Raw genomic sequence first — 18,692 nt, 5'->3', positions numbered from 1 at the left:
TTAGTACAGGTATAGGACCCATTATCCAGAATGCTTGGGACCAAGGGTATTCCGGATAAGGGGTCTTTCTGTAATTTGGATCTCAATACCTTAAGTCTACTAAAAAATCAATAAACCATTAATTAAACCCAATAGGATTGTTTTGCATCCAATAAGGATGATTTATATCTTAGTTGGGATCAATTACAAGGAACGTTTTATTTCTACATAGAAAAAGAAAATCACTTTTAAAATTCTGAATTATTTGCTTATAATCGAGTCTATGGGAGACAGGCTTTCCGTAATTCGGAGCTTTCTGGATAACGGGTTTCCGGATAAGGGGTTCGATACCTGTACTTAAATTGGCACTTTTCTATTAAGGATTACCAAATGGAACGGTTTTATTTCTACATAGAAAAAGAAAATCACTTTTAAAATTCTGAATTATTTGCTTATAATCGAGTCTATGGGAGACAGGCTTTCCGTAATTCGGAGCTTTCTGGATAACGGGTTTCCGGATAAGGGGTCCGATACCTGTACTTAAATTGGCACTTTTCTATTAAGGATTACCAAATGGCTCAGTCCCTGCACACTAACACAGCACAGGACAATTAGGCAAATAACTGAGCATATAATATAATAATACAGGATTATACAGTGAAACAGTAGATGAGAACCCCAAGCTTACAGAAGCATACAATGTCAATTTATAGTAATTAAAAACTATTAAACCATATTGATGCAAGGGGTTTCTGTAGGAGCATAAGGGAAGACACAAGAGGGGAGGCTGGTGCATTATACAGACTGGGAAAAAAGCATCAGCCATCAGCGTGGAAATGTATGTTAGAGCAAAGTAACAAATAAATGACATTACAAAGAGAGCGTCTGACACAAAAAGGGCCTGTGTGGCTTAGACAAGCGAATGCTGATTAGCATGGGAAAAAGTCCCCTTTCTGTGAGAGAGAAGCGTTGAAACAAGATTCTGCTGTGGGGTTAAGTCATCAAGAGTATGGGATTTCCCCCAAAGGCGACTGGATGAATAAGTGCATGGCTGGGGGGTGCGGGTGTGCATGACAGTTTAGCTGTTGGGAGCAGAATAGGAATATACAGATGACCTGAGAAATACAGGGCAGCCCTGACTTGTTGGTGGCCACATGTGTGTATGGGAGAAAGCAAGAGAATGGGTAGATTATATGGGCTTGAATGTGCACATAATTTATTCATAGTTACAGGGGGCGGAAGGGAGAGAATGAGGCTAAGGATGAACAACAGTTTCACATATATTGAATTTGGGTACAGTGCTTTTATTTATATGGTTTGCAATAGTAATGTGCAGCTTACTGCATATCTGCTCTTAACTATACAGGCAGCTCCTGTAGTAGAGCCATAATAACCCCTTGGAAGGGGTATGGGTTCTGTACTGTTAGTATAGCGGGGATCCCCAACCTTTTTTACACATTGAGATGTAAAGTGTTGGGGAGCCACACAAGCATAAAAGTTCTTTGGGGATGCCAAATAAGGGCAGTGATTGGCTGTTTGGTAGCCCCATGCAGGCCCAGATTTGTGGTGAGGCTGAATGGGGGCTACCAAACAGCCAATCACTGCCCTTATTTGGCATCCCCAAAGAACTTTTATGCAGTTGCTCACGAGCCACTGGTTGGGGATCACTGCGGTATAGTTTTAAGGGTTAAAGCACAAATTGCAGAAGTATAACTAGTGGTTACTGCTATTTCTTTAGATGAAATTTGGAAAAGAAACAGAAACTAATCTACCAACTCTCTCTCTGCCCCTTGCCCCTGTGCTCACATTGTCTGTGTGGTTCATCCAGTTGCCATAAAGCATTTTGCCCTTTCCCAGTCCTGGGTTGGGCTCTACTTTATGGTAATGGCACACAGGGTCGTTTAAGATACTGTAAGTGCCATTCTTTAAGTAGCCAGAAAACACATAAAACCGCAAAAACTGCACCATAAACCTGTCTGAAAATAGTTCCATACGCAGCTACCAATTCTTGTCAGGCGATTGCATTGCTGATCTTTGGGGGGGCTGTTTTGTGGGCATTTCTGTGCTACTTTAAACATGGCACCCAAATCAGCTGTCATGTCCTCTGCTTCACATCGAGTTATCTCTTGGCAATCAGTTCCCTTTAGCTTGTTGGAGTGAGCAAGCCAAATCTTGTCCTAGAGGCTTCTCACCAATGACTCAGTGCATATAGAAATCTGCCATTCTTGCTATCGGCTGTGGAAATATATATGTGAAATTCCCATTTAGCAAAGGCATTCTTCCTTCATGTGTTTATTTCCCTTGTATCAGCAATGCCTTTAATATGTCCTCTGGTAAAGCCTGTTGTCTTCCTCGTGCAACAGACTGTAGTGGGACTGCTTAGTAGAAGGTAACCAGGAGCCCAAGGTTGTGTATAGTGGTGCCTGAACTAGAGCTTACTGGGCTGCACAGCAAAATCATTTTATGTCCCCTATTAAAATTTACGAATAAACATAGATTGAAACTGCATACGTTTCACTGGGCCTTCTCCCCTTCCCCTCAAGCAGTGGCAGATAGATATAGATACCCCCGTGGGTATAGGCTTTCCATGCTGTGTCTGATCTATAGTATAACACACCTGTGTAGGCACTTTAATGATGTAACCTTGTGTAAGCAATGCATCACTGCACCATGGGGCACATGTCTGGGCTGATAAAAATAGACCTAGCCAACTTGCAGGTATATATATATATATATATATGTAGATATAGATATATATATATATTTTCCCCCTTGAGAGCCTACCAGTAGTTAGGCATTTGTACCATTTGTACCATTTTATGGATAATTAAATCCCCTTGTTTTTTTTTTCCTTCACTTCTGGGATATAACATCCTTTCATTGCTCGGACCCTCTAATTGATATTCCATTATGGTCATTGCCAGAAACCGCTGGTTAATTGTCCTGGGTTTCCAGGATCATTTCTGCTGCATGTATGTACTCAATGCATCAAGGTAATATAGTAACACAGTAAGTTAATTTAAAAAAAGACACACGTCCATCAAGTTCAACCTTTTATGGAAACCTGCCTAACTGCTGTTTGATGCAGAAGAAGGAAAAAACCCTTCTTAAACCCCTCCAATTTTCCTCATAGGGGTACAAAACAGTCCGTGGATCAACTTGTAATTATTTATTTTCAATAATGGAGTCTTCTCCATTGTAGCACCAGAAGAGGATATTAGCTCTTGTGGGTACATGCCTGGCCCAGATGGAAAGCCTCATGTTATTTGTTGCAACAGTATTTTGAGTGTTACTAAATGTGTGTAATTGATGGGCTGGATAAGATTCCAATTTGCCCTTGAGTAATTAGAGCTTGTGAGCCTTATTCCCCTAATAATCCATCTGGGTGTGTTGGTGCCTTTCCCTTGTTCCTGTGCATTTAGTGTTTCTCACACTTCCACCGGGTGCGCGTCGGAAACCTGCCCCCCGCCCCTGCTGCACGGCCGGCCTTTCTTTCACTCCCATTTCAAACAGTTGTATGACAATTATTCTCTATTTCCAGAAATGTCTGGGAGGGTTTTCTTTAAGGATGAAGTGATGAAAGACTGGCAGAGAGGCTTTTGAAGTCTTCCAGTGTGAGCTAATGGTTGTCTGCGAGGCAGGGAGCTGCAGAATGGTGGATGAGGTCATGGAAATCAATTGGAAATGCAATTTGTGATATAATAGAGAAGCCGAGCCCTGAGTTATGGGTCATATTTATGGATCCCAGGAGCGGCTAATTATTAGTGCTTCTATAATTCCAGAATGCTTTAGGTAATAAAATAAAAAGGCTTAGTATTCAATCTATAAACGAGAGGGGCACGTTGGCCTTGCGAGAGGTGCTAAAAGGAGAGTTGCAGGACAGAGAGACATCTGTGCCATCTGACATCCGTGACATGCTGTCTAGGATTTTCTGGATCAATGTATTTCACTGGAAATCACAAATAGAACGAGGTATTCATACAGTGAGGCTGCTTATTAATGAGAGACTCTCCGGAGAGCCATTAAGTGCAGAGACTGAAATTATAGGATTCTAATAGGCAAGCTCTCTAATAAGCCAAATCTCATAACTGGTTGGCTTCTTAGGCACAAAAGCTAATGCTGTGGGGTAGGCTTGCTTTCTAGTAAGACACGTCTAGTTGAAATAGAACAAGTGCATGCTAAATATGTTATTGTGTGCTCTAATCAGTGGAATCAGAGGCTGGGGTGGAAGAAATGAGCAGCTTGGGGTTTGATAGGAAGGGCAGGGAAGCTTTAAAGGGCAGAGAGTTTGTTTTCTAGTGACTTCCATCTTTCTTGCCTGAAATTCACCTCAGATCTCAGTCTAACTGACCTTCAAGCTGGGCCTCCAGTTGTATCAGGGGGCAAATATCATTCTCCCCAAATCTCATCCTAACTGGTCTTCAGGCTGAGCCCCTCTGCCATATCTCCAAGTGCCTCCTAAGGGACCAGTGCCATTTTTTGGGAACCTCTGCTTTAGGTGGTGTTACTTTATAGGTGGAGAATAATAAAGAAGCCTCTTTTCTGGATAAGGGATCTTTCTATAATATGGATCTGCATGCTTTAAGTCTGCTAAAAAAATCATTTAAACATTGAATAAATCTAATTGGATTCTTCAGTAAGGATTAAATATATCTTAGTTGGGATCAAGTACATGGTACTGTTTTATTATTACTTATTACTGTTTTATTATTATTATTAAAAATAAGAATTATTTGCTTATAATGGAGTCTATGGGAGATAACAGGATTCTGGACAACGGATCCCATACCTGTGCCTGCAAATATTATGGAATTCTTTGAAATAAAGCTGCATTGTGGGTAAAACACATGGCAGTTGGCACATATCTATGTATAGATATAGCTATAAAATGAGTCAGTTTAATGTTACGCATTCCTGTTGGTCACTTCAGGTGCCTTTTAAAATCAGTTTAATAAAACATTGTTATCACTGTTATATTGTATTGCATATAATATTGTTTTAATCTCATTGTAGTGTTATTACTGCAGAATGATTTCCAACTGAAATTTATTTAGTGAAATTTGAAATTACTACGGGTTTCCATGACCTGTATAGCATTATGAGTGCTTTTATGCAGGTTATGGAATTCCAACGTGGTTTCAAATAGCTTTATATTTTGAAATAAGTGGTTCATTATTTCTTATACTATGCAGATTTTTAATACCTAAACACTAAAGGTGGCCATACACAGGCAGATTTTAGCTGGCGATTCTGCCCTTCATTCCGAGTCTGCAGTTTATCTGCCCATATATATGGGGCAGTTTATGTATTGTTTCAAATTAGAAGTCATTAGAAGTCATCTTGCAGTCCTGTACTGTGATTACAAAGCCCCAGTGTCCCTTATTACCTAACACAGAATTTCTTCTTGGGGAAATTTGGTTCTCAGAGCTGTTTCTTAAATGTTCTAGACTCATCCTTTAGTAATGGAATCTGGTTGATTTGCTGTGTATCTACTGCATTGAAATTCTAATGAGTAAATACTATATGAACGAAGCTAGAGCTGACTGCTCATTAATGAGATGGGGTTTGCCCCTTTCTAGACAATGCTGCCGTCTATACACTGATTTTTTGCTTCAGACATAGACAGAAACTCATGAATAAGGGTTCATTTCAATACCTATTAACTACTCTTTGGATCGCATTCAAAATGGACTTCCATCGATCCTCAATGCATTATTTTTAATCATCTGCGCAGTTCCCCTAACCCCAACACTAGCTAATTTACTAGCCTGACCTCTTTATTTGGCATCGTCATACAGCATCCCTCCCTCGTTCTGCATAAAAAAAAAGATGTTTCCTTCCTGTTCATTGTCAGGTCAGTGCCAGCTTCTATAATATCATTCGCTCTTTTGTATCAAAGAGGGCCAAGTTCAAGTGAAAACGCCGTATACAATAAATGCTCCACTCCCTCAGGGCCCCCTCTCGCCTGTTATTTATGTTGTGAGAAGCTGAGTGTGTGAAGCATTTTCAATGCGCTGTCGTCTAGCGAGAGAACATTCCATGGGAACACGACACGTTGCTACTCGAAGTCTTCCAAACAGCAAACAAAAGCCTTTAACCAGTTTTACTCTCCCACCTATCCGTTGTATATAGAGTAACTCCTTAGGGCCATATTTATTATAGTGTGTAAGCCAACATCACCAGTGATGTTGCCCATAATAGCCAATCAGATCTTTGCTTTTGTTTCCTAACTTGTTATTTCTAATTGCTGATTGGTTGCTAAGGGATGTTGGCTTACACACTGTAATAAATATGCCCCTTATTATATGACCCTTCTTTTTTATAGGAACCCATGGGCTGCACCCCTGAATAACTTCTTTGCTCAGCTTGCCCGTGTAACCAGGGCTGAGATGGCAGGGACCCCACAGAAAACGATAGACCCTGGACTCATTCTCAAAACATTAAATCCTCCTCTCCTCCCTCAAACTCTCTAGTATCCTAGTCTCTTTTCTCTACATACTATACTCTATTCTTCCATCTATCAAGCTTCCTTGTTCCCATACAGAAACAGGGAATGGCCATGAAATAGGCTAAATAGTTAGAGGCAAAAGGACCCACTTGACACCTAGGCCCACCGGGAGTTTTCCTGGTATCCTGGTAGGCCAGTCCGACACTGTATGTAACTATATCAAAGTGGTTGTGGTCTAGAACCCATCTGTAACCAATCAGGACATTTCAGAAGATAAAGATGCAACCAGAGGAACCAGTATATGCACCTTGCTCAGAGCCTATGAAGGTCGGGAGCCTTGTACAATAGTATGATTTCACTTCCATGCTTAATTACACATACCAGGGTGTTCGTAATTGATTGCTGCGCAATTAAAAGCAGTTCTGTTTTCTGTTTATGTTGATAGACTCAAAACAATTGTCTCTGCTGCCTTACTGTCCCTCAGGGACTTACCTCTTGTTAACAGTTCATCGTACTAACTTGGAAACACGCAGTCCGTACGCAGCACGGAAAGGAAATAGCACAGACTAATGCTTCTATATCGATAGATTGATAGGAGCACATCAATAGTTACAGTTCATCTGTGGAGGGACTATAGTCTGGCAAAGAGGTTTGACTGCTGTCGGAGGCAGGACATATTTCCTTCAGACATTTTCAGAGAATAACAAGGGGTACTGGATGACAAAATAAATAGATACAAATTTGCCCTTTTTTGACTCAAACACCCTTTAAACGTTTAATAAGGGTTCCCTTAGCTCATGACAATATTGGCTATATATTAGTGATGTGCTGACTGGCCTGATACCCGCGGGACTGACCTTGGCACACCATTTGCGGGTCGCGGACGGGTTTGGGTTGAACTCTTCTGCCTGCTCTCCCTGCCCACGGCCTTACGCTGTTGGCTTCCAGATTTCTAGTCATGCTTCTTTTGGGACATCATTGGCAGGGTGGGTTGGGAGCGGGTATATAAATAGAGAGGACTAGCTGGGTTGGGTTCGGTCTGGGAGAGGGTGAGTTAGAGTCGGGTAAACCTCGACCCGCACATTACTGCTATCTATATGGAACCAGTATCCAATGTCCATTATAAGCAAACAATTCTAATTTGTAAAAACGATTTTCTTTGTATCTGTAATAATAAAGCAGTACCTTGTGCTTCATCCCAATTAAGATATAATTAATCCTAATTGGAGGCAAAACAATCCTATTGGATTTATTTAAATTTAAATGTAAATTATTTTTTAGTAGGCTTAAAGTATGGAGCTCCAGATTACTGAAAGACCCCTTATCTAGAAAGCCTAAGATCCCAATCATTCTGGATAAGAGGTCCCATATCTGTAAATAATACTATTTTTTCTACTGTCCAGTTGCCATCCGCTGGGAGGTTTTAAAACCTAGCCAACAAGCAGAGTTAGATGCATCAAATGATGCAATGGTGGGAAAAATTTTAACAGAAAGGGCAACTAGATCAGGTTAAACAGGACATATAAAAAGGAATTGCTAGAGAGGAAGGTGAAAACTGAGAATCCGAGGGTGGAGAGACTTCCTTTTGTATGAACTTTTGGGAGTCTAACCCTGTATGTCAAACGGATAATATTAAAACACTGGAGGATATTGCAAACAGATTGTGTAATAAAAACATTTTTCAGAGCCATTCCATTATTTCCATAAGACGGGGGTAAATTGATAGGACAGATAGTATTTAACGAGATATTACAAAAGGAAAGAAAAAGTGGACTGTGCACATTAGTTGTGGGGAGTATTATATACTTGCACCAACAAAAGGTACCTGATAACAACGAATGGCCTTTTTACACATACAGTAATAACTCTAGGGGGTAACTCACCTAATCAAATGGCCAAGTGGATTGTCTTTGGTAGGACAGACATGGAGAGCTATAAGGATCCCTTTGAATGAAGAAGAATAGCATATGGGATTATGTGCCACATATGGAAGAAAGAAATCAAGCAAAAGGACAAAAAGGAACGCTTATCTGAACTATCTGTAGCTAAACATTTCTTTTATAATAAGCAGCCCAAGTCTGGTGGACAATATTACAACAGGTAAATATACTTAGAGAATGTAATCTGCGCAGACAATTGCTAAAAAGTCATGCTGTATTAATTAAAAGATTACATTCTTTCTCCTATAGGATTAAATGAGAGTTTTAATTTAGAGTGTTTTTTAATAAAATATGTAATTTATATTTATTGGTGGCTATACAATGTATCTGTTGTAGTTTTAAAGTGATACAGTATTGTTGCAGTTTTGCAATGAACCACAAGAAAATATCACATCACTGTGGACTACACTGTTATTGTGGGGGTTAAATTAGTCACATGATTGTGTCATGTGATCTAAAGGGTATATAAAGCATATAGTTTGCCAGGTGTATATTTCACTTGAGGAAGGGGTTATTCCCCAAAAGCTTGTACTGTACCACATTTCCGCTGCAATAAATGATGTAAAGGGGTTGTTCAACTTGAGTATTACATAGAGAGTAATATTCTAAGAAAATTAGCAATTTTGTTGTTCAGCAACTTTCCAGTTTAGAATTTCAGCATCTACTTGGTCGCTAGGGTTCAAATTACCTTAGCAATCAGGGAGTGGTTTGAATGAGGGACACACTGGTCATCAGAGTCATCAAAACAGGCTGGGCAAATTGGCATTTTCTCCAAATCTCAGCCTAACTGGCCTTCAGTCTGGGCATTGGGACCATTGGCTTATGCTTGGCTATAGTGCTCCTTCAGTATAGAGCCTGACCGAGGCATAAGTCAAAGCTGGTATTAGAGTGTGCCAGTATAATGTGGGTGACATTTATTTGAAAAAAAAAAATGGAGCATGGTAGGTATAATGAGGGGGTGTTATATCTAATTAAGGGAAAGTAAATGAAAGATGTCACTTTCTTTAAAAAAAGAGTATTTTCCTCTTTAATTAATAAGAATCTAAAGGTCAAATGAGGTAGGCTGCTGAATGCCATGTTTCTAGAAAAAAATTTATCTTGTAGCTCTGACCTAATATTTCATTAGGATTTAATAACCTTCTTGTGTAATGATATTGTGCCGAGTCCTCCTGCCAGTACCGATGGGAAGGGAAGATTTTATACTGGATCAAAGGGCACCATAAACAGCCTTGTGCATAATTGTCCCCGATAATTTGTTAGGGACAGGGGCCGCTCTGGGTTTGACTATTTCTTTAATTGACAAAAGAAATACTGTAGCACCAGAGAGAACGAATGTCTTTGTGATGACAAACTGTCTGAAGGGAAATTAAAATCAACACATCTCTGTAGGTGGATTTAATTAAACGGGGAGAAAATGCATGCGCTCCATTTAAGCAGCAGAATGAACCTTAATCACCGAGCAAACCTGCAGTGTAAGTAGAATGCGCTAACGCTGAGTATATACAGGCCTCACGGGAGGGGGATATGTAACATGCCTATCAGAGTTTGAAGAGTTAGCTCCCCTGCCGAGGCACCAAAAATAGCTATCTAGCCTCCTCCTTGGAATCAGAAAATGTAATACCTTCCTTCTCTCTTGTCAGTGCTGCCGAAGTGCCAGTAGATCATGTATTCAATGGGCAGACTTTATTAAAATGATGATGTCCAATGAAAACATCAGTAGAGCCCATGAGCAGGCTAGGGGCCATAAATATCCTTCAGGGGTGGGGTCCTCAGTATCTTTAAGAGTCAGCCTCACTCTACAGTCCTCCGCTTGGAAAGCTTTATCTAATGCTATAGGTAGGATGGTCCATGAAATCATGACACAGGCCACTCTGTATCAACACAGAAAATGTCCCTTCTCTGATCAAAACAAATCTGAAATCTGTAGCCAAACTAAATTCCCATCATTCTTACTGTAGCCATACACAAGCCAATTAAAGCTGCCGACACGACCAGAAGAAGTTGGCTGCTTATTGCCTCCTGAAGTTCTGCAGTGTAGAACCCTTTAGCTTCTTCTCTGGAACATCATCCAGAAAGGGTGGAGTTGGATCAATGTTTAGCCGTTTTTATTTTAAAAGCTGTAGAAAATCTGTAAGTAACGTGATGGCTCTAATATAGACATAAATAGATTCCTTTCAATGCTTGTAATTGTGTTTTCCCTTTAAAAGCCATTAGATCATTCCAGGGCATCATGCAGTATTCATTAGTCACGGCTGAATACTGATAAATATATAGAGATGACATAGCAAGCCATATGCCAGATGAGTGAGAAATGTGACTATAAGAGGTTTTTCAAGGATTAATGGAAAAGTCAGTGTAGAAATGACTGTTCAGCCCATAAGCCCTGGCAGGAATCAGGTGCCGTTCCTTAGGAACATACAGGCAATGCTTCTGGTCCCTGTGAGAGTCAAAATGAGAGGTATTAGGGCAAGAGGGACATAGCCAGGGACTGTCCAAGCAAGAGACTATGTAAATGAATTTAATGCGTTTGCACACCATATCCTTCTAGTCATTCAGAAAGTGTTTTTGATAAGTGGCTGGTATGTATTATCCTGAGTTGGGTTTAGCAGATTTACCCCAGTGTATTTAGTATTAATTATCTGGCCAACTAAGAGACTTGATACTAGAAGTGTGTTCAGGAGATCAGTATAGCTTGATGCCTCATTTGTCTTCTTCATTTCCAAAGCCTGGTTTTATATTCAGGAGAATGACTTTGATGACTTTGATGTAGGGGTTAGGATCCCATGCCAGTGAATGTTATGCTGCATTACTTAGGGTTCCAGGCTACGTTGCAGAAGAACTGTTCAGAGGACATTGTGGAACTGTCGGAATTCTCCCTTGTCCCACCACAATGTACAACAGTCTGCAGTTGTACAGGCCTGGGCCCCCTGTCGCGGCCTAAAGAGGGTGATTTAATAAAAGTCAGTGATTATCTTGGTATTAAGAACAAGTGGTTATAAAACCCAACAAGACTGAGGTCTCCAACACACAAATGTGGAGTAAAAGTAAAATTGGAGGAACCGTAATTCAATTTTCAAGTTTTGTCATTTGGTTCGTGATGTAGTTGATGTAAGTTTCCTGGTTATTAAGACTATTTTTGTGGGTAATACTGTCAAATTCAGTAAAATGGAGTTGATATGGTGATGATTTTCTGGTGTAAACACGATTTTCCATTTATTAAAGAATCTTGTGCAGGAAACACAGCTAAATAGGGGTTTCTTCTGTTGGTCTGATCAAAAATTTGTTTTTTTCTTCGTCCTTTTATACAGGAGAGCATCTGAGGATCTGCCCTCAAGGTTACACCTGCTGCACCTCAGAGATGGAGGAGAACTTTGCCAATATCAGCAGAGTGGAGTTTGAGGCCAAACTGAGGGAATCCAGCGCTTCTATTCAGAGGCTGCTCACCACACAGCACAGGAACTTTGACAGTAAGAACCTACTGCATGCAACACTCAGTATTAGCTTTTATAAAGGCCACCCCCTGCTGAGGCAAAATGAAGCCAAGATGGGCTGCCATATACCTATGGCTGTTAATGGTGGTAGTTTTTCTATTTCTTAATATGATTAAGCGCCTATTGTATAAAATATTGATTTACAAAATAACCACATGCAGGGTAAAGAACCTGTAGAACAGGGATTCTTAACCTATAGGTTGAGACCCAAAAATGATGTGTTGTTTATGATAGGTCTCTATGATATCCCTGAATACAGTAAAATGTCCCGCTACTATAGGAAATAGTAATTAACTGCATAACTGGCTCTAAAGCAAAAGGTTAAGAAACATTGCTCTAGAACAACAGGTTTATTTTATATTTTTACATAAGGGTAATGTAATTAAAGGTGCAAGTCTAGGAACTCAATCAGCAGAATAGGGTGGGATCATTAGCTACTCACCAATTTGAAACCAATATGTATATACTGTATCTATACCAATAGGTATGCTTGCTCACAGTGGGTTACTTGACTCAGGGCTGGAATTAGGGGTAGGCAGAAGAGGCACGTGTCTAGGGCACAACGGGGGACCCTTGTCCCCCCACTGGTGATGCATCTTTTCCAAACCAGTGAGGAGGCCAGCTTGGCTGCCAGGCCCCACACTGACTAGACCTGGTGCAGACTTTTGGTTACATTACCCCCACAGGTATCTAAACTGATGGTGTCCCACAATAATCTCTCCTGTCTTCTTGTACATCAGCCTACTGGTGTTGCCAGTTGTAGCTTCACAGAACAGCCACATGTGGCTTTCTTCTGTAAGGCAAGGCACATAAAGTGAGTCTTATTTCAGCAATTGATTGGCTGCTTTGGCTTATGAGGTCTCATTACAGCACTGGGTATACAAATTTGCACCTGTTGCTCTCTGTTGTTCTCTAGGAGCATCTCAGCAGTGTAACTCCTGATTCCTTCTCTAGGTTACTTCCAGGACTTGCTGAATACATCAGAGCGGGTTCTTCAAGAACGCTTCCCTAGCCAATATGGAGATCTTTACAGCCAAAATAGCAAGATATTCAGAGACTTGTACTCAGAACTGCGTCAGTATTACAGAGGCTCCGGAATTAACCTGGAGGAAGCCTTGATCGAATTCTGGAGCCGTCTGCTGGAGCGTGTGTTCAAGGCGCAGCACACACAGTACTCCTTTTCAGAAGAGTATATGGACTGTTTAGTGAAGCAATATGAGCAGCTCAAGCCCTTTGGGGACACACCACGAGAGGTGAAGCTAAAAGCAGCCCGAGCGTTTATTGCAGCCCGTTCCTTTGTTCAGGGGCTCAATGCTGCAGCTGATGTTGTCAGGAAAGCCAACCAGGTAAGTCACCATAGTCTGTAGCAATTCCAGGCAGAAAACTGGGCTATTGTCTGTGCATATCTCATGCCTGTAGCTCCAACTGCTACCAGACTCATGACTGATTGCATAATCTTGCAGTTATTCATATTTAAGCTCTTTATTAATTTAAAGTTTAATGCTTGAAAAAGTTGTAGGTCTATAGATACACTATATCGCCAAATGTACCCCTTCTAATGATTGCTATTAGCTGTTTAGGTCCTAGCCATCATTGCTGACACAGGTGCCACTGCATCACCCAATGACATTCTTCCGTGCATCTTACTTCGTGGAAACAGTTTTGGGAAGGCTTTTTTTCTGTTTCTGTACAATGTTCCCCCCCCCTCAATGCACAATGCTGGGCCCCTACAGAATGGGTTTACTAAAATGGGAGTGGAAGGATTAGGATTGCACAGAGCCCTGATATCAACCCTAAAGAATCCCTGCAGGATGAATTAGAATGGCGACTGTGAGACAGGCCTAATCCCCACCTTCAGTGCCCAACCTCACTAACGCTCTTGTGGCTGAATGGAAGCAAATCCCACCAACATCTAGTGGAGATCCTTCTCAAAATAATTATAGCAGCAAAGGAAGGAGTAACTTCATAATAACCCCCTTGGTTTGGGAATAAGGTGGTGGGCAGGCAGCTATCCACTTACCTGACCATATAGTTGTGTAACTCCATCCATCCTGGAGATTTAATTATCTTACTAAAGCAATAAAGTTATTGTACATTGTTCCAATACTCTTTACTGAATGCCACAGGCTGTCATTTGTCCTCAAGCCATAGAAGTTATTTAAAGGGTTGAACTTGATGGCCATGCCTTTTGTCAGTATCCCTTCAGGACATCATGTTACCCCACTTCACCTTTTTCTTTAATGTCCCTGACTCAGCTCTCAGACGGCTTGAAACTGTCATCAGCAGCTCTATTCTCCATGACAAGCAGGCTGGTTGTGCATGCAGCGAGCGGTGCCATTTCCCTGACACTCTGGGGGAAATCCACTTAAAAGTGCAAGACTGAATTCTTACGTAAACCATGAATCAGACATGAAGAGATGCAGAAGCTCTACTTCTCTGTGCTTCAGGCTCCGTCTGTATTACAATGCAAACCCGTGTCTGTCTGCCAATCATTACCCATTGTGTTCTAAATGCATGGGAGACATGACCACTGCACCTTTGGCAATAAAGCACACATGGGGACATATATGTATTTACCCTGTCAAAAAACAGAGTCATGTCTCACTAGAAGGCAGAAGATATATAAGAAAGTCACCCTAACCCTACTCTTCCACCCACCCTAGGAGATTTCCCCTTGCTTCCAGCATTTTAGTTATCATTAGGGGTGAGGACACTATACCTTTATACTGCAGTTTGCAGTAATACCATTGGGTGTGGGTAAGCACACATTCTCTAATCATGGCACCTGTGCACAGTTTGAGACAGGGGGTGCAGTGAGCATGATGGGGTGCCTGGGGGAGCACTTGTCAGGCAGTAGGAGGGAGAGAAACAGGCAGACAGGGGAGCTCACATTGCACAGGGGTCTATAGCGAGATTTCTACTCTCTTAGTTAATGACGGCTCCCACCCACCGGAGGGAGAGAGATGAGTCAGTGCAGATACAAAGGGGGGGGGGGGGGGTTACAGTAAAATATATCTTCAACGTTCCACTGAATTCCCCAGGCTTTTTCTTTCATAACACCAACAACCTTCTGTATGTAATCAGTCTACTGTCTCTTTAAAGGGGAATGCACCGTATTTATTTTTTATTTTCTGTCATTGTTCAGTACGTGTCATTATTAACCTTTATATAAAACACTGCCACATTTACACAGAGCTTTACAGATATACCCATCATTCAGTTCCTGCCCCAAAGAGCTTGCAATCTAAGGTCCCTATAAGAGTCACATCAGTGGGGTCAGTGGCATCAGTAGCCATTGGTTACCTGCACAGGGAACCCCACTAAAAAGGCTTGTTCATTTTTAACAATAGATATTTAAATCCAGTACCTGGCAGACCCAGGGGACCCTGTTTAAGCTGTATAATTCATCAACAAAAGCTTTATTTTAAATGAATGAATTATTGGAATGGGTGGCTCCTGCTTTACAGAAGATTCATTTCTCTGCTCCATTACATTCTTTATACATGCCAAGTGCACCTCTCGTATCCCTGCCTCATTCTAAATGACACTAATGTAGAAAGCCTGTCATGCGGCACTGCAAATGAGTCTGAATGGCTAGACTTAACTAGGAACCACTAACAGCACAGGGAAGGCTTGCAGCGCCCTCTGCTGGACTCTCTCAGTTTCATTAGTGAATAGACAGCAGCGCAAAAGCCTAGGGGCCCTATTGGCTGACATTTGATTTTTCTCTTTTTTCCCCTCGCTGTGTTACCAGTCATATTACCCAAAAGCAACTTTAATAGAATAGGAAAAACTGTAGAAATAGCATGGAAAGGTCATTCTTTAGGAATGAGGCCCAGGGGTTTTACTTATATCTCATTGGTTTTACATGATAATAATTGGGAGTAAATGAAACTGCTGCTTTCCTATATATATCCCCCATGCACATACTGTATATATATATGATTCTGTATCAGTAAAACCCAGGGTTGTGACAGGTACTTGCAGTATACTTAACATCTATCAAGATATCGGTCCCTTTACCGATATATATATTAAAGGGCCATGGAACTGACCATTCTTGAAAACAGTTAGGATGCAATGTAAAAATATGGGCAAAGGTATACTATGGTTTGGATCATCTGGAGGACTGTAAACTTTTGCCTGTTTGATCGACTAAAAGTAAACATCTTATTGGTGGCTATGAGTTACTGCACCTGGGCAAACTTAGTGCCTTTTATTACATATGGGGGTTAATTCCTTATTCCCACTGGGTCCCCTCAGGTCACAGCGCCGTACTGCCTTTTTGTACCTACATTATCCACCCCAACCACATACAATAACAGCCAGCTATACTCTGGTCAGCCCTTGGCAGCTTTCAGCTCACATTTCTCTTTTTAGATCCATATTTTGGGACTGCCCTGCTACACTAAAGGGAGTTGCCCATATGATTCCCTGAATATTTATAGAAAATGAATTGGCTGTTTCCCTTAAAGGAGATATATAACGCCTAAAAAAAGCCACAGATCTTGACTGCAAGTGGTGTCCATGGGCTGGTACAGACACAATAAAAGGATTTTCTTTCATTTCTAATAGCCATATTGTTTGTATGTTGCCTTCCCACAGGTTCCCATGAGCACAGAGTGTGCACGTGCAGTCATGAAGCTCGTGTACTGTCCTCACTGCCGCGGCCATTCCAGCATAAAGCTATGTAGCAACTACTGCTGGAACGTTATGCGCGGCTGTCTGGCCAACCAGGCGGATCTGGACTCAGAATGGAGAAACCTTATTGGTGAGCTGCTGTATGATTCCCCCCTTGCTTCTTCCAGTCACAGAATGAGCGAGTCCCTGCCTACACTAATGTTGCACCAATGCCCAGCTACATTGAAAAGAAGTAACGTAAATTACACTTTTCCATGAATTCTTGGCCCTTGTGGCTGAACAGAAATATAATTAAGCCTATTGTGTGATTGCAGGACAATGCAGCCATGTTGTGGCCTCTCATCTCATTCACCTGTCCCTTTCTGTTTCTGCAGAGTCACTGCTGCTGGTGGCAGACAAGTTTAATGGGGCTTCCAATGTGGAGAATATTGTAGGTGCAATCCACACCAAGATCTCTGAGGCAATAACCCACATGCAGGAAAACAAGGAACTCCTAACAAACAAGGTACAAGTGGGTATGATGGGCAAGAAACAGGAGATATGCCAAAGTAAAATATTGATTAAGGTACCCCTGTTTCCTACTCTGCCAGGCAGGTTGGTCCGTAGCCTGGTTAGGCTGAGATGAGGCCATACATTCCTCTTTTACATCTGGGATGAGAAAGGCTTATCTAAAAAAAGCTCATAAGGCTGTTGGGGGGTGTTGAGGATTTAGACATTTTGGGTGGCAGTTAGGAGATCAATGACTAAAATATTGTTTGTCCCAGTCATCCTGCCTTGCCGCTATCACCACTCACCCACAACACTCCCTCACCCTCCCCGTTGTCAGGTACTGACCATGGCCTTCCCAAAGATTTCTGTTACTACTGGGTAACAAACTAGAGAATTATCATGATAGAGATTATATTTACACAAAAGCCATATTCACTTCTCTATGTAGCTGAACAATGAGCTCTCTCCCACCAGGTGTTTAAGATCTGCGGCACTCCAAAAAAGACCAACAAAGGTTCCAAATCTGAAGAGAGAAGACGGAAAGGAAAGGCTACTCAGGAAGATAAATCTGCTGTTGCCACAATGGACAACCTGGTTTGTGCTGAATCTCCTGCCATTTCTATTTCATGTGTTCCTACATAGTGTATATATATATATTATTCTGGGTAGAAGAGTAATAATGTGGTTCTCTTTTGGGGAGTGTCATGGTACAGTCAGGAATTTGGAATGCAATACATGTCGCATAGTGCAGCTTTTAAGTTGATGAAGTTAGGAGGGGGTCCAATCAATGGAATGGAATGGAGTGTTGACATTCAGTCCTTCTGCTGTAGAAAAGCTGCATCCATAGGGCAGAGCGAGATAGAGCAGACAAGATTAAGGCCCAGCATCCCCACAATTTCATACCTGCCCTACGTTCCTAGCAGCACAATTGCATCCCTAAGCCATACGCCTACTGTTCACACAGGAAAATCAATAAAAAAAAGATTAGCAAGAAGACATAAGGGACACTTTCCTCATGGTCCAGTAACTCTTCAGACAGCCTTCTGTCAGTCATTCAGCCAGAGGGATAATAAATTCATTGCATGGTGCTCCCTGATAACCGCAGCACGGCCCTGTCCATTTATTCTGAAATTGATTTGCTTGTACAAATATTGATACGGGGAAATCAGAGCATTGTATCCATATAATAAGTCAGAACAGCCCCTTATTATTAAGGTCTAAAATAGTAAAGTTGTTACATTAGAAATGTGGCAGCAACAGACCTTGGTTTCTAGACTCAAGGGTAAGTGTAGGGCCAGGGGAGTGAGGCAGCTGGCACTGCAGGGAAGCCATAATCCATATCCATAATCCATATTCTGTCTGCATAAGCAATCCTCATAATTGTATGGACCAAGTGTGGCTCTTACAGTTATGAAAATAAATGATGCTCATATACTGGGATTCCATAAATTCCAAATGTAGTGTGATATGTTAGATAATGTATTCAGTTGGCTATAGGAGGCCCCAGCATGCTGAAATGTCATTAATACCCCAGAAAACAATGAACAGGCAACATCCACACACAAAATGCACTTGAGGGATATTGTATGTACCATTAAGCACACAATACCGAGGGCCCCTCTCTTACAAAACTTAGTAACATGACCAAGCTTAGGAGTACAGGAGACTGCTGAATTGCCAAGCACTCCAATCTCTCCAAGAAAA

At 41.4% G+C, this 18,692-nt stretch overlaps 1 protein-coding gene across 1 annotated transcript in view; it reads left to right on the top strand.

The window, feature by feature from the left end:
• gpc1 (glypican 1) overlaps nucleotides 1–18,692 on the top strand; it is a 32,974-nt gene that overhangs the window by 10,745 nt on the left and 3,537 nt on the right. Inside the window, 5 exon segments of the mRNA NM_001078848.1 lie at nucleotides 11,676–11,834; nucleotides 12,813–13,204; nucleotides 16,464–16,629; nucleotides 16,874–17,004; nucleotides 17,463–17,582. Of these exon segments, the coding sequence (NP_001072316.1) occupies nucleotides 11,676–11,834; nucleotides 12,813–13,204; nucleotides 16,464–16,629; nucleotides 16,874–17,004; nucleotides 17,463–17,582 (968 nt within the window).

The sequence above is a fragment of the Xenopus tropicalis genome, chromosome 5 (genome assembly GCF_000004195.4).
Source record: "Xenopus tropicalis strain Nigerian chromosome 5, UCB_Xtro_10.0, whole genome shotgun sequence".
Classification (NCBI taxonomy): domain Eukaryota; kingdom Metazoa; phylum Chordata; class Amphibia; order Anura; family Pipidae; genus Xenopus; species Xenopus tropicalis.
Note: the sequence above shows the minus strand (reverse complement) of the source record. Positions and strands in the feature narration are given on the sequence as shown.